The 15208-nt window shown below is 48.6% G+C and overlaps 1 protein-coding gene across 1 annotated transcript; it reads right to left on the bottom strand.

Annotated features, from left to right (window-relative positions):
- Positions 1 to 1460: 1460 nt before the first annotated feature.
- On the bottom strand, positions 1461 to 15003 carry NDUFA7 (NADH:ubiquinone oxidoreductase subunit A7). The gene is made up of 4 exons (XM_044306388.1): positions 14859 to 15003; positions 12898 to 12947; positions 9533 to 9682; positions 1461 to 1647 (listed from the first exon to the last, which is right to left on the bottom strand). Exons 1-4 carry the CDS (start codon positions 14907 to 14909, stop codon positions 1551 to 1553), a joined length of 348 nt encoding a protein of 115 aa, XP_044162323.1. The 5' UTR covers positions 14910 to 15003; the 3' UTR covers positions 1461 to 1550.
- Between the last annotated feature and the right edge of the window lie 205 nt (positions 15004 to 15208).

Here is a 15208-nt window from a genome sequence, read left to right on the forward strand (position 1 = left end):
GATCGCGTAGATGCCGGTCTCCTGTTCTTTCTTTAGGACCTGTGGTGACATCACTGTGGTCATCACATGGTACATCATATGATCCATCACCATGGTAATGGACCATGTGATTAGCTCAGTGACGTCACCACAGGTCCTGAAGCAAGAACAGGAGACCGGCAGCTGCGCGATCAATAGGTGGAGGTGAGTTAATTTTTTATTTATTTTTTTAACCCTCATTGGCACTTCCCACTGCGCCACCAATGTTTATTATACTGGGGGGGGGGGGGGTGGCCGCACTCAATGTATATTATACTGGGGGGGGTGGCCGCACTCAATGTATATTATACTGGGGGGGGGTGGCCGCACTCAATGTATATTATACTGGGGGGGGGTGGCCGCACTCAATGTATATTATACTGGGGGGGGGTGGCCGCACTCAATGTATATTATACTGGGGGGGGTGGCCGCACTCAATGTATATTATACTGGGGGGGGGGCGCACTAAATGTATATTATACTGGGGGGGGGGCGCACTAAATGTTTATTATACTGGGGGGGGGGGCGGGACCTCACATACGGCTCCATGTGGATGACTCATCCACATGAACGAGCATGCAAGGACTGAGCTCTCAGGGTGAGTCATGAGGAGGCGTGGCCTTCACTCAACTACAGGAGCCGAACCAGGAAGTTATCAGGACATCTGCTGGTAAGATTAAAAAAGCAAAGTGGGACAACCCCTATAATGACAGCAATGAAATGCAGTGGAAAGTTTTTGGGGGGATTAAGTTAATTTTCATGGCAAAGAAGGACTATGCAATTCATCTGATCACTCTTCATAACATTCTGGAGTATATGCAAATTGTTATTATAAAAACTTAAGCAGCAACTTTTCCAATATTTATGTAATTCTCAAAACTTTTGGCCACGACTGTACATAGTTTCCTGTCCCTGTGGAGTGCCATCGTGGAAGTGCCAAGAAAATTTGTGCCTGTATCATGGCGGATAGTCCCAGCCTGACTTTGGGGATAGCATTATAGGGATCTATGAACCTCTCAGCTCCGTTCAAGGGACACTTTGCCATACTATGGGGGGCATTTATCAAACTGGTGTAAAGTAGAACAGGCTTAGTTGCCCCTAGCAACCAATCAGATTCCACCTTTCATTTTTCACAGCTCCTTTGATAAATCTCTCCCAGCGAGCTCATGTGAAACTAATCTTAGCACGACTAGGTTCACACCTGTGCATGTCCCCTATTTCTATGATGCGACAAGCACCGACAGTGCCTGACAGACCACCCAATGACTGTACTGGGGTCTGCTGGTATCAGTCATTCTGCTAGCATGCTGTGGTATTCTGACCTGCATTTTTTTTTACAAGAATCTGCAATGGAGGCGGATATGAACCCAGCCTAGAGGGAGCCTGGAAGGTCGCTTATATCAACATATTGCACAAAAAAAATTAAAAAAATACAGAAACAATTCAAATTTTTCTTTTTCTTTATTTTCGATTTATACAATATAATAGTTGAATAGATGCATATATTTCAGATTCAGGTTTTCATGCTTCATTCACAGGTATGGCTCATCACTTGACAGCTTCAGCTTGGGAGGACAAGGTCCAGGTGTTACCGGCTTCTTTAGGGCTTTTGCAACGGTCACGTCAGAGCTACAAAAAAATAAAAAGGATAAGAACTATGCAATGGTGCTCTGCATATGGCATTTTTAAGGCAGGGTTCACATCATCTTTTTGTCATATGTTTAACGTACACAAAAAAAAGGTATACATTAACGGATATCTCAGACAGACGCCATACTGCGGCATCCGTCACCATAGAGTTCCATTGTAAAAATAAAAAAAGTATACATTTTTTGCAAGACTCTGTAGGATGGAAAAGGAAGGTGAGGTACCACATTCCCATCCTGCAGAGTAATGCAAAAAAGTATACTTTTTCTTATACAGACTATGGTGACGGATGCCGCAGTATGGCATCTGTCTGAGATATCTGTGCATGTTAAACATATGCCAAAACATGATATAAACCCAAAATAAATATATTTACTGCATGTGTGAAATAAAAATAGAATCGACTCCCATCAGGGACAAGAAAAGTAGGCTGAATTAATCACATTTTCCGTACCAGCTCCTTGGTTCAGCTCCACTCCACAGACTTAGACTGATGCTCACTGGAATAACGGGATGGTAAAGGGGTTTCCCACAAACACATGAACATGAAGGTCCCGAAGTCCCTTACAATGATTGACCAGTGGAGCGCATATGTGGCAAACACCACCTTCAACAGTCCCATAGAAGTGAATGAACCCATAGACATTCACTCCATTTTTATAGGGGATTCTGGGACCTTCGTTATCATGATACCTGTGGGTTCTGGAGGTGTCAGACACTTATCTCCTCAGAATACCCTTTTGAAGGCCAAATTGTAAGAGGTACATACTGTAGGAATGCTTACCGTATATGAAGAACCCAAGTAGGCCACAAATAATCAGGAGGCTCAGGGTGACCCTGACAGAGTAAATCCTCATGCAGACGTCCATGGAGCACGGTCCGTCAGATACCGGACTGGCATTCTGCGGAGCGCACAGCTTCATTGGTTGCTATGACGCTGTGCGCTTTGTGCCGCCGCAGTACAGTTATACACTTGTATAGATCAGAAGAGTGTATTACTGTACAAAGCGCACAGCGTCATAGCAACCAATGACGCCGTGCGCTCCGCAGGATGCCAGTCCGGTATCTCACGGACCGTGTTCAACGGACGTCTGCGTGAGGCTTTACAGACTAAAAAGCGCTCCTTCAAATTCCACAACTGTTTTCAAACCATAACTATGAAAAGCTAGTTATACTTATTCCAAAGCCACTAAAAAATGCAAAGCACAAAAATATTAAAAACCTACAAATAAAGCAAGCCTGCAAGTCTAGGTTGAATAAGTACCGCGCCACTTTTCACCTTAAATCCCAGGCCGATATTTGCAATTCTGACATGTGTCACTTTATGTGGTAATAACTTTGGAACGCTTTTACTTATCCAGGCCATTCCGAGTTAATTTTCTCATGACACATTGTAATTAATAGAGGTCATACATTTGAGTCAATATATTTCACCTTTATTCATGAAAAAAAATCCAAAATTTACCAAAAGTTGGGAAAAATTTGCAATTTCAATTTCTCTGCTTTTAAAGGGCTTCTGTCACCCCACTAAACCATGTTTTTGTTTACTTCTAATCCCTATAGTGCGATTTATGCCTACATAATCTAATTATTAATTTTGGTCCAGTAGATGGTGTTAAAAACGTGCTTTTAAAATATGCAAATTACCTTGCTACCAGCAAGTAGGGCGGCTACTTGCTGGTAGGAGCCGCATCCTCCGATCCTAAAGACGCCCCCTCTGCATGTTGATTGACAGGGCCAGGGAACAAGATCGTTCTCTGCTGGCCCTGTTTGCATTCAAAATCTCACGCCTGCGCCGTACCCGTCTTCAATCGGCGCAGGCGCACTGAGAGGCGGACGCTCGCTCGGCCGCTCCATCCTCAATGTGCCTGCAACGGGTGTAGATGTGACGTCATCGGCGCAGGCGCATTGAGGATGGAGCGGCCGCCTCTCAGTGCGCCTGCGACCGAGATCTATATAGCAGACAGGGCCAGTAGAGAACGATCCCGTTCACTGGCCCTGTCAATCAACATGCGGAGGGGGCGTCTTTAGGATCGGAGGATGCGGCTGCTACCAGCAAGCAGCCGCCCTACTTGCTGGTAGCAAGGTAATTTACATATTATAAAAGCACGTTTTTAACACAATCTACTAAACCAAAATGATTAATTAGATTATGTAGGCATAAATCGCAGTATAGGGATTAGAAGTAAACAAAAAAAAAAAGGGTTTAGTGGGGTGACAGAAGCCCTTTAAAACAGAAAGTGATACATCATAAAATATGTATTACCAATTTAGGCTACTTTTACACTAGCGTTGTTTAAATCCGGCGTTCAATTCAAAACGAGTGAAAACGGATTACATTTGAATCCTGATCAGGATTTTGATCACAATAAAAAAATGCATTGGAAAAAACGGATCCGCCATTTATGGACTAACTTTTTTTTCACATTTTTCAGGTTTAACATGCAAAAGCCGGATCCGGTTTGACGGAACACACTGCGCCGGATCCGGCGTTAATGCAAGTCAATGGGAAAAAGACCGGATCCGGCGTTCAGTCAAAGTGTTCAGGATTTTTGGCCGGAGGTAAAAATACAACATGCTACGGTTTTCTGAAAAGCCTGATCACTCAAAAAGACTGAACTGAAGACATCCTGATGCATCCTGAACGGATTACTCTCCATTCAGAATGCATTAGGGTACTTTCACACTAGCGTTTTTCTTTTCCGGCGCTGAGTTCCGTCCTAGGGGCTCAAATCTGGAAAAGAACTGATCAGTTTTATCCTAATGCATTCTGAAACGCCGTATTTAAACAACGCTAGTGTGAAAGTAGCCTTAGGATAAAACTGATCAGTTATTTTCCGGATTTGAGCCCCTAGGACAGAACTCAGCGCCGGAAAAGAAAAAACGCTAGTGTGAAAGTGCCCTTACGGTACTTAACATTCCCCGTTTGTCTGCTGTATGTTGGGATCATTTTGTAAATGTCATTTTATTTTTTTAGGATGTTAGAGTAGACGTTGAAAAGCAATTTTTCAAACTTTTTTTTTTTAAGCAGCAATTCAGTTATAAAGTGATTTTGAGGGGCTTAGGTAATGGAAATCACCCATAAATGACCTCATTTTAGAAACTACACCCCTCAAATTATTTAAAACTGAGGTTACAAACTTTGTTAATCCTTGAGGTGTTCCACAAGAATTAAAAGGGAAATGAAGGTGAAATTTCAATGATATTGTTTTCAGATTTTCCATTTTCGCTGTAACATAGCAAGGGTTAAAAGGAAAAATAAACCTCATTATTTATTGCCCTGATTTTGCAGATTACAAACCCCCCCAAAATGTGCTCAAAAACTGTCGTATAAGCGCATGGCAGGGTTCAAAAGGGAAGGCGCGCCATAGGGCTTTTGGAGGACAGATTTTGCAGGATTGGCTTTTGAAAGCTATGTCGCATATGAAGACACCCTGAGGTGGCCCTACAGTGGAAACCCCCAAAAATGTCCCCATTCTGGAAACTACACCCCTCAAGGAATATTTCAAGGTGTATAGTGAGGACTTTGACCTATGAAGCATTTCACAGAATTAGGAAACACTTGGCTGTGAAAATGAAAAATTACTATTTTTTTCCCAGAAAAAGTTGCTTTACTCCCACATTTTTCACTTTCACAAGGTGTTAAAGGAGAAAATACACCCCAGTATGTGTTAACCATTTTCTTCCCCATTTGTAGCCTGCTGTATGGGCGCACAGCAGGGCTTTAGAGGCAAAGTGCAAAATATGGATTTTGCAGCCCTGAATAAACATATGGATTTTAGCTGCCATGTCACATGTTAATAATTTCTGAGGTCCCCATAAATTAAAAACCCCAAGAAGCGACCCCATTTTGGAAAGTGCACCCCTGTACGAACATTTTAGGGGGTGGTGAAAAGGGTACTTTTAAGTAAACAGGCGTCTCACAAAAGGCAGAAACACTTGTCCAAGGATTTCAAAGCACTCAGCTGTGAAAATAAAAAAATACAACTAGACCCCAATTTTTTTACTTTCACTAGGGGTAAGAGGAGAAAGTGCACCCCAGTATGTGTTCCCTATTTTCGCCCCATTCAGGAAACACACCGGAGCTGCTGGCTCCTCCCCATTGCTCTGATCGTAATTAGCATATGGAGCAGGACTGCAGGAGACTGTAATGGGGCACAGCAGGCGAACGGAGCGGCGCCCAGGAATAATAATAAGTGCTGGGACATCCCTGGGCTCCGCTCTGTGTAGCCTGCTGCTTAACAAAGTCCGGACCCATATAAGGTAGTCTTTAACGTTTAATACAGGAGGCAGGTGCCGGCAGCAGAATCGCATAGCCGACATCCTGCCTCTGACAGGGAGCTGTGATCAGCGGCAGTTAACCCCTCAGGTGCCGCCGCTGATCTGCTGCCAGTACCCGCCTCCTGTATTGAGGGTTAATTATCATCGGTGGTGCAGTGCGCCCTCACCCCCCCAGTATTATAATCATTGGTGGCAGTGGCCACAGGGTCCCCTCTCCCCTTCCTCCTCATTGGTGGCAGCGGCAGCTTCTGATCGTAGCCCCAGCTGTGTAATCCTGGGGCTCCAATCGCTTACCATGGCAGCCAGGACGCTACTGAAGCCCTGGCTGCCATGGTAATCTCTATTTTATTTACAATAACATACTGCCGGGTGGAGGCTTCCGCCCGGCAGTGTGTTCAGTGATGTCACAGACTCTGATGGGCCGGCTTTAGCGCTGCCCTAGCTGTTTTACTAGGCTCACTGCTGGGCGGAAGCCTCCGCCTGGCAGCCCTAAGGAGAGCCCGGTTTGTCACCGGAACTCCAGAAAATGCGATTCAGCACAGGGCAAAGGAGAGCATCGGAGCATGAACTGCTCCGATGCGCAAGTCAGGGGAACTGCCTGGGTGAAAATGGAGATATGTCCGGGTTCAGCTCTGAACCCAGACAACCCCTTTAACTTTTAAGGCCCTTAGCCTGCATCGCCTCCTGAAAGATTCATACTTAGTTATCGGATCAGTTATTGTGAGCCAGAACTAGGTGCAGGTCAAAAACATAGGGCAACGGCATTCTTTCCATTATACCTCATCTCACAAAACCTGAAGGAAATAAATGATCAAATAACTGAAGTGTGAACTTGGGGCAGCCATTTAGTCTGCATGGATGGAGGGGCAGACAGATGTTCCAGGCTGCAAAGAGGGGCCTAGATCCTCCTCTTATCCCTGTAACTATAGAGGACCGCAGTGGGACAAAGGTTTTCACAAAAGACATTTAAATCCATTGTTTGCAACTAGCTGTACAAAAATAAATAAAAATAAATGAAAGCCAGTTTTCGGATGCTTTCCAATGGGTGTAATACTGGTGATGCTCATAATTAAAGAGGTTGTGCAGTGCAAAGATATTGAGGACCCATCCTCCGAACAAGTCACCAATATCAGATTGGTGAGCGCCGATTCCACTTCAAAATTACTTGTCCACCGTCTCATTTGCAGCGCTGTATTTACAACCGCTCATCCCAGTCACTTGAATGGAACAAGCAGTTTTCATTACATTGTGCCGAGTCTACAATGCGCAGGAAATTTTGAAGGATAGTTCAATATCTTTGCACTTCACTATCCTTTTTAAGGGTCCATTCACACATCCGCAAGCGTTTTGCGGTCCGCAAACTGCGGATCAGCAATACACGGGTCACCAGCCGTGTGCATTCCGCATCACGGATGCGGACCCATTCACTTGAATGGGTCCGCAAATCCGGAGATGCGGTGCGGAACGGAACTCCACGGAAGTACTACGGAGTGCTTCCGTGGGGTTCCGTTCCATGCTTGCCTTGTGCAAAAAAGAACTTTTTCTATCTTTTTGCGCAACGAACTGATTGCGGACCGCAGTCAAGTGAATGGGTCCGAGATCCAGATGCGGGTGCTCGTACATTGCGGACCGCAATTTGTGGTCCGCAGCATGGGCACGGAGCCCTTAAGTTCGTGGGCAAGAGACCTTACAGACGGGAATGGTCGACAGTGTAAAATTCTTTTGGCGTCACGTATATGACCTTCTCCTGGATCACCTCGTATCTCACAGACTGGACACTCACACACCACCACCTGATCTCGACCCCTTTCTGTTGGTGTCCCTCAAGCCTTTGTCCTAGGACCCCTGCTCTTCTGAATCTACAACTTTGGCCTGAGTGGCATGGCTTTCGGTATCACTTCTATGTTGACTACATGCAAATTCCCCTCTCTGGTCCAGGTATCACCTCTTTATTAAGAAACCTGAAATGCCCATCTGCTATATCCTCCATCTCCTCTCACTTTCTTAAACAGAAGTTATCATCTGTTCCCCATCTCACTCAGCGCCACCAACAGACCTATCTATCACAGTTCATGGCTGGAAACTCCCCCTGGTCAACCAAGTCCGCTGTCTTGGGGTAACCTTTGATTCTACTTTGTCCTTCAAACTGCACATACAAGCCTTTTCCACATCCAACCCAAGATCTCTCTCAGATACGCACATTCCTAACCGGGAGTCTCCAAAAATGCTTGTACGTGCCTTACCTGTAACATCCTCGTCTAGTTAATTCCGGCCTCCAGATAAAACAATGGAATCCTTTACTGAAGAGACAGAAGTGGGAAAACTGCCTCCTGATAGCAGCAGGGAGATTGAACACTTGCTGCCAGGTTCACCCACATCTCCAAGGTTTCTACCAGGACCTATCAAAACCTATGGCACCATTTCTAATTGGGAAGTGGGAGGACATAAGGCCATTGACCGACACGGATGCCGAAGAGTGCGTATACACGGAGAACATAGCATTTATGAACTGGAAAGGAATCTGGAATTTCGAAAGAGCCTTCTTAATATACGTCCAGTCCACCCTGTCAAATGCTTTTTCGGCATCCGTGCCAATAGTCTCAAAACTCACCCTATTCGGCTCGTTATCTAACTTTAAAGTTAACCCCTCAAAGTCCCAAGTCCTACATGTTGGCATATCTTCCCCAAATCTCTTATCCCTTCAGGCAAACTCCCCATTCAATTGGAAAACTCAACAACTAACATATCTAGGTATAAAGATCTCACCCCATTTGTCAGACCTGTTTAATCTAAACTATAAACCCCTTCTAGCTTCTATTCAGACTCAATTGGAGTCATTAGACTTCCCGGACCTCTCCTGGTTTGGGAGGAAGAATATTCTAATGTCCTTAAAGGGGTTCTGCACTTTCAATTAACTGATGATCTATCCTCTGGATAGATCATCAGCTTCTGATCGGCCGGGGTCTGACACCCGGGACCCCCGCCGATCAGCTGTATCAACTAGAGTGGGCGCGGCTAAACTCCATTCAAGTGAACAAAGCTTAGCCGCACCCACTCTAGTTGATACAAGTCGTGACGTCAGTGGGCGGGCGGCCCGGCGGTAAACAGTGAGAAGGCCACGGCGCTGCTGGAGCGCCGCTGCCTTCTCAAACAGCTGATCGGCGGGGGTCCCGGGTGTCGGACCCCGGCCGATCAGAAGCTGATGATCTATCCAGAGGATAGATCATCAGTTAATTGAAAGTGCAGAACCCCTTTAATCTTGCCCAGACTTACTTACCTGATGTCTCAATTTACCTGTCACTTCTTTGTTCCTCATTTTAATGTTTGGATTTATTTGTTTTTTCATTTGAATGCGCGGTCTCGCATACTCAAGATACTTGTGGCTTGATAAGCCTTCCTTTATAGCTCACAATGCTACTTCACGGCTATGTGTAGTCAAGACATCTCAATGCATGTCATCTACTCTGTATGAAATGTTTCATGCTATGTACTTGTCAATGTTTAATCCTTGAAAATGAAAAACAATAAAAATTGTTAATTACAAAAACAAAAAAAAAAAACTATGTCACCAGAAGAAATGACTTACCTGGGTGAGGGTTCTCCAGACACCAGAGCCTTTTGTGGAGACATAATGATAGTAGGAGGTACATTTTCTCGGCGTCCATCGTGAGTGCAGTAGTAGTTGTTGGCCAACTTGTGGTTTGGACCCACTGGAAGATTTGGTGGAGGCGGTGACCTGATTGTAAGTAATGTCACATTTTATACAAACTATTCAGCATAACTTATATTTTACTGCAGGTTGGTTATATTTTAATAATTTTTGTACACAAGCTTTATAATAAGCCCCTCTGCTCTGGATGACAGCGGTTTTGGACTCCTAGTTGGATGCTAATGCTGTGACAGAGCAGAGAGGAGAAGCCGCTCAATGCTGAATTTAGTAAGTGCCATTTTCTCCTTATCAAGGTATTGCCGCTTCTGCAGTGACCGACTCTATAAAAGTATCACATGATCTAACCCGCCAGGTGAATGCCGTAAAAAATAAATAAAGTGCCAGAAAAGCCATTTTTTGGTCACTTCACTTCCCAAAAAGTGCAATATTGAGCGATCCCCAAAAAGTGCTATGTACCCCACAGTGTGTTCGGTGACAGGGCAGCACTAAAGCTAAATGGCACCACTAAAGTGGTGCCGGTGACGTCACCGGGCTCACTGCTGGAAGCCCTAAGGAGAGCCCGGTTCATCACCGAAACTCCAGAAAATGCATTTTCCCTGCGCGATTTAGCACAGGGTAAAGGAGAGCATCGGAGCATGAACTGCCTGCTTTGTCTGCTGAGAGTAGGTCTTTATTACAGGAACCTCTTCGTGTTGAGGAACTTGAAGCGGTTGTCAAAAGTATTCCTAATGACAAAGCCCCGGGAATGGATGGTCTCCAGACAGAAATATATAGGTTACTAGCATAAGGACCCAGGAATCTTCAGTTAGACCGGCTGAAATCTCGCGCAGGCGCAGTACCGCCTACTGCCTGCGCCTGTGCGATCCAACCGCTCCTGAGGGCAACAGCGATAAGAAGCGAGGAGGCGTGCTTGGGCTATAAACTAAGGCGGTCTAGGCACTGCAGGGGGGGGGGGGGGGGCGTTACTGGGCTCAGAGGGTGAAGAGTAAAGCCTCTGGGCGCCTTCTGAGATCATTTGCATAATACAAAGATCGCTTTTTTAGCAAAATGAAAGCATGAATATAAGAAAGAAAACCCCTGCAGGAGAGAAGGTATTTTATTAAACATGGCGAGAGCTTAATATGGTCTAACCAGGTGACAGATTCCCTTTAACAGTGACCTCCACAGTGCCCACCCCTTTAATGCTAGGGCTACACAACGACATGTGTCGCGCCACATTTTGTCTCAACAATTTTTATAATGATAGGCTATGGTGTCGCACTACGGCATGCTGCGACTGCGGCAGTTGCAAAAAATTGATCCAAGATGGGTGCATGTAGCAGCGTAGTTGTGCCCTATGTGTCGTGCGACTTACTGTCGTCCTGTAGCCCTAGCCTAAAGCTGACCTACAGCAGTCAAGAAAAATGGCTGGATTGTTATGTTTTTTTGTCGAATTACTCGATTCAATAAAGTAATCGCTTCAGCCCCATCTGGAAGGTCTTAGGATGTTGTGGGAGAAGGACGTAGGACTAACTGCCACTAATTTGAACCATATACTTGCGCAGATCCCGCGACTTTCCATGAGTCCAGTATATAGGGTATCTCAAATATATCTCATTCATTGAGCCTTTTTACATAGGATATCGGTACGGGACACGACACAATGTGTGAGGTGCGTGGCTTCTCCTGCTGATTCGATGCATGTGTTCTGGCATTGTCCGATATTAGAAGTGTTTTGGAAGGGGAGTACTGGCTCCGATTTATAGGATATATCAGATTACAGTTCCTAATAACCCCCCCACATTAGGCACTGGGGAGTATATCAGCCTAGCTATTGCCAAGATACTACATCAGGAGAGGAAGCGGATACCATCGTTCTGCTGGAACCTGCTGCCCCATCCATTTCAGTGCTCAATGGTAGGGAGTCCCGATCGAGGGGAGGGCGTACCTCAATGAAAAAGTTTGAATGTCAGTGGAGTATGTGGATTCTGCACGTCTTTGCGTCATAGTGGACACGTGTGGACGGCAGGACCTTTGGAAGTAGGTGAAATTGTACTGCTAGGAGCATAGCTCTTTCAGAAATATATTTGTTCGCACCACATGGGAGGGGAAGGGAGGCGTTTTGTACTGTTCTTGTTGATTGGAACTGTATATGTACAGTAAAATCTTGAATAAAAAAAAATGATCCGATTTAAAAAATAAAACACACCATTTTTATGGCCACCTCCTAGCTGCGGTGCCGTCTCCAAATATCAGGAAGGCGCACGTTCCCTTTTCTGCATGCGGCCGTGCAGTCTGAAATCTTCAGCCAGCAAACTGTGCATGCACCAGCGGTGTGAGGGTGAGGCCAGCAAGATTTGGGGCAGCATCATGGTAACGTCACTGTAGCCAAGAGGAGAGGAGGAACGGGGCAAACTGCTGGACTCCAGCGCGGTTCAAGGGGTTCTCTGGGTTCAGGGCTGAACCCCAATACATTTTCTTCTTCATTCCTCTTCCGTTCTTGCACAAAACATATCGGTATGGTTTCCGTATTTGATCAGTTTTTTGCGGATCGTATACAGAAACGGTAACTTGTTAATCACCAAACTCATGAGCAATATGGGCTGGGCATAGCATTTCTACAGTATGGATCCGCAAAATACGGATGTGCTCCGTGTGCGTTCCGTAGTTTTTGCGGACCCATTGACTTGAATGGGGTCTCGGACCGTGATTTGCGGACAATAATAGGACATGCACATGAAGTAACTTCTGTATTTTCTACAGCCCCATTGAAGTAAATGGTTACGCATACGGTCCGCAAAAAATAAAAAATAAATTAAATAAAAAACACGGAACGAAAACGGAAAGAAAATACGTTCGTGTGCATGAGCCCTAAGGGTCCATTCACACGTCCCTAGTATACAAACCCGGCCGGCACCCCCATAGAACTGCCTATTCTTGTCTGCAATTGCGGACAAGAATAGGACATGTTCTAGTTTTTTCCGGAGCCGCGGACCAGAAGATCGGGGTCGTGCTCCGGAAATGCGGATGCGGACAGCACACTGTGTGCTGTCCCTATCCATTCCTGCCGCATAGAGAATGAATGGGTTCGCCCCTGTTCCGCAGAATTGCGGAACGGGTGCGCGGACACATTCACGGACGTGTGAATGGACACTTAAGCGGAGACTTCCACCTGGCAGTGAGCCCAGTGATGTCACAGGCACAAATGGGCGGTGTATAGCGCTGCCCTAGGCGGTTTTGGAGGCGGGTACTAAAGTAGCATTCTCCATCTATAGCAATACCATTTTATTGCCAATGCTTACCTGCTTGCAATTTCCGTATAACGCAGCTGTAATTTTGATTGAAGATTATGCTGTGGGTTTAAAAAGAACACATGAAACAAGTTAATACAATGCATCTCATAAACACTTCCCAAAGAACAATGTCTTAAAGCGAGTGTCACCTGAGGGCTCTTTCACACCTGCGTTCTTTTCTTCCGGCATAGAGTTCCGTCGTCGGGGCTCTATGCCGGAAGAATCCTGATCAGTTTTATCCTTATGCATTCTGAATGGAGAGAAATCCGTTCAGGATGCATCAGGATGTCTTCAGTTCAGGACCGGAATGTTTTTTGCTCCGGCCAAAACCGCTGGCGACAGGTGGGGGGGCGCGCACGCTGGCGACAAGGGGGGGGGGCGCACGCGCTGGCGACAGGCGGGGGGGGCACGCGCGCGCTGGCGACAGGCGGGGGGGGCACGCGCGCGCTGGCGACAGGCGGGGGGGGCACGCGCGCGCTGGCGACAGGCGGGGGGGGCACGCGCGCGCTGGCGACAGGCGGGGGGGGCACGCGCGCGCTGGCGACAGCTGGGGGGGGCACGCGCGCGCTGGCAACAGCTGGGGGGGGCACGCGCGCGCTGGCAACAGCTGGGGGGGGGCACGCGCGCGCTGGCAACAGCTGGGGGGGGCACGCGCGCGCTGGCAACAGCTGGGGGGGGCACGCGCACGCTGGCAACAGCTGGGGGGGGCACGCTGGCAACAGCTGGGGGGGGCACGCTGGCAACAGCTGGGGGGGGCACGCTGGCAACAGCTGGGGGGGGCACGCTGGCAACAGCTGGGGGGGGCACGCTGGCAACAGCTGGGGGGGGCACGCTGGCAACAGCTGGGGGGCACGCTGGCAACAGCTGGGGGGGGCACGCTGGCAACAGCTGGGGGGGGCACGCTGGCAACAGCTGGGGGGGGCACGCTGGCAACAGCTGGGGGGGGCACGCTGGCAACAGCTGGGGGGGGCACGCTGGCAACAGCTGGGGGGGCACGCTGGCAACAGCTGGGGGGGCACGCTGGCAACAGCTGGGGGGGGCACGCTGGCAACAGCTGGGGGGGGCACGCTGGCAACAGCTGGGGGGGGCACGCTGGCAACAGCTGGGGGGGGCACGCTGGCAACAGCTGGGGGGGGCACGCTGGCAACAGCTGGGGGGGGCACGCTGGCAACAGCTGGGGGGGGCACGCTGGCAACAGCTGGGGGGGCACGCTGGCAACAGCTGGGGGGGCACGCTGGCAACAGCTGGGGGGGGCACGCTGGCAACAGCTGGGGGGGGCGCGCTGGCAACAGCTGGGGGGGGCGCGCTGGCAACAGCTGGGGGGGGCGCGCTGGCAACAGCTGGGGGGGCGCGCTGGCAACAGCTGGGGGGGGCGCGCTGGCAACAGCTGGGGGGGGGCGCGCTGGCAACAGCTGGGGGGGGCGCGCTGGCAACAGCTGGGGGGGGCGCGCTGGCAACAGCTGGGGGGGGCGCGCTGGCAACAGCTGGGGGGGGCGCGCTGGCAACAGCTGGGGGGGGGCGCGCTGGCAACAGCTGGGGGGGAGAGCGCTGGCAACAGCTGGGGGGAGCGGGCTGGCAACAGCTGGGGGGGGCGCGCTGGCAACAGCTGGGGGGGGCGCGCTGGCAACAGCTGGGGGGGGGGCGCACGATGGAACAGGTTCCCTTTAAAAACTAAAAGCTGTCAAATGACAGAGGAGAATAAAGTAGTGGCAGCAGCACTACTGTGCACTGGGGCATCTCTAGCACAGGGTCTCCTGGGAGTTTAGCAGGAGCTCTAGTAACATTTTGGATCCAGATACAAACCTGACCTGAATTACCCTTTTATTCACACAATGCGGTATAACCAAGGCAGAGATCGCACGAATACATCCCTGAACCGTCACACCTGCTGTGCCCAGGAACAGATACAACAGCTCCCACAAGTTCTCCGTCTACTATACTGAGCCATGAGCATGACGCCGTGATCTTACCCCAGACGCCCAGTTTCTGAGCTTCTGAATGAATTTGGTTGCAGTGGCCATGTTACCCGTCAAGGGCAGAAAGCGGAACCTTTATGGAGAGGGAAGGATTAGCCTGACACACCAGCCGCTGCTGAAAGGGGAGTGACTAGAATGAAGTTGCTCCTGGCAGGTATGATGTCATAGGAAAAGGCGGGGTCTCGTCGCCCAAGGGGCGGGGCCTCAGGATATGCTGGAGATTCTACACAGAGCGCGTTGTTGGAGAGAGGAGCAGAGGCGGCCGGCAGGTCAGTGTGTGGAGGAGAAGACGGACTGGTGTGTGTACTGGGGGGCTGAAGGGAGGAGGAATCATTATTGTACTG

The sequence above is a fragment of the Bufo gargarizans genome, chromosome 9 (genome assembly GCF_014858855.1).
Source record: "Bufo gargarizans isolate SCDJY-AF-19 chromosome 9, ASM1485885v1, whole genome shotgun sequence".
Classification (NCBI taxonomy): domain Eukaryota; kingdom Metazoa; phylum Chordata; class Amphibia; order Anura; family Bufonidae; genus Bufo; species Bufo gargarizans.

Bases quoted from the DNA above. Each gene is read 5' to 3' on its own strand.
- NDUFA7 (XM_044306388.1), bottom strand. From the start codon at position 14,909: ATGGCCACTGCAACCAAATTCATTCAGAAGCTCAGAAACTGGGCGTCT. The intron at 9,683-12,897 runs GTAAGCATTGGC...ACTTACAATCAG, and splicing joins TATACGGAAATTGCAAGCAG to GTCACCGCCTCCACCAAATC. The intron at 1,648-9,532 runs GTAAGTCATTTC...ATTTTTTTGTAG, and splicing joins TCTGGAGAACCCTCACCCAG to CTCTGACGTGACCGTTGCAA.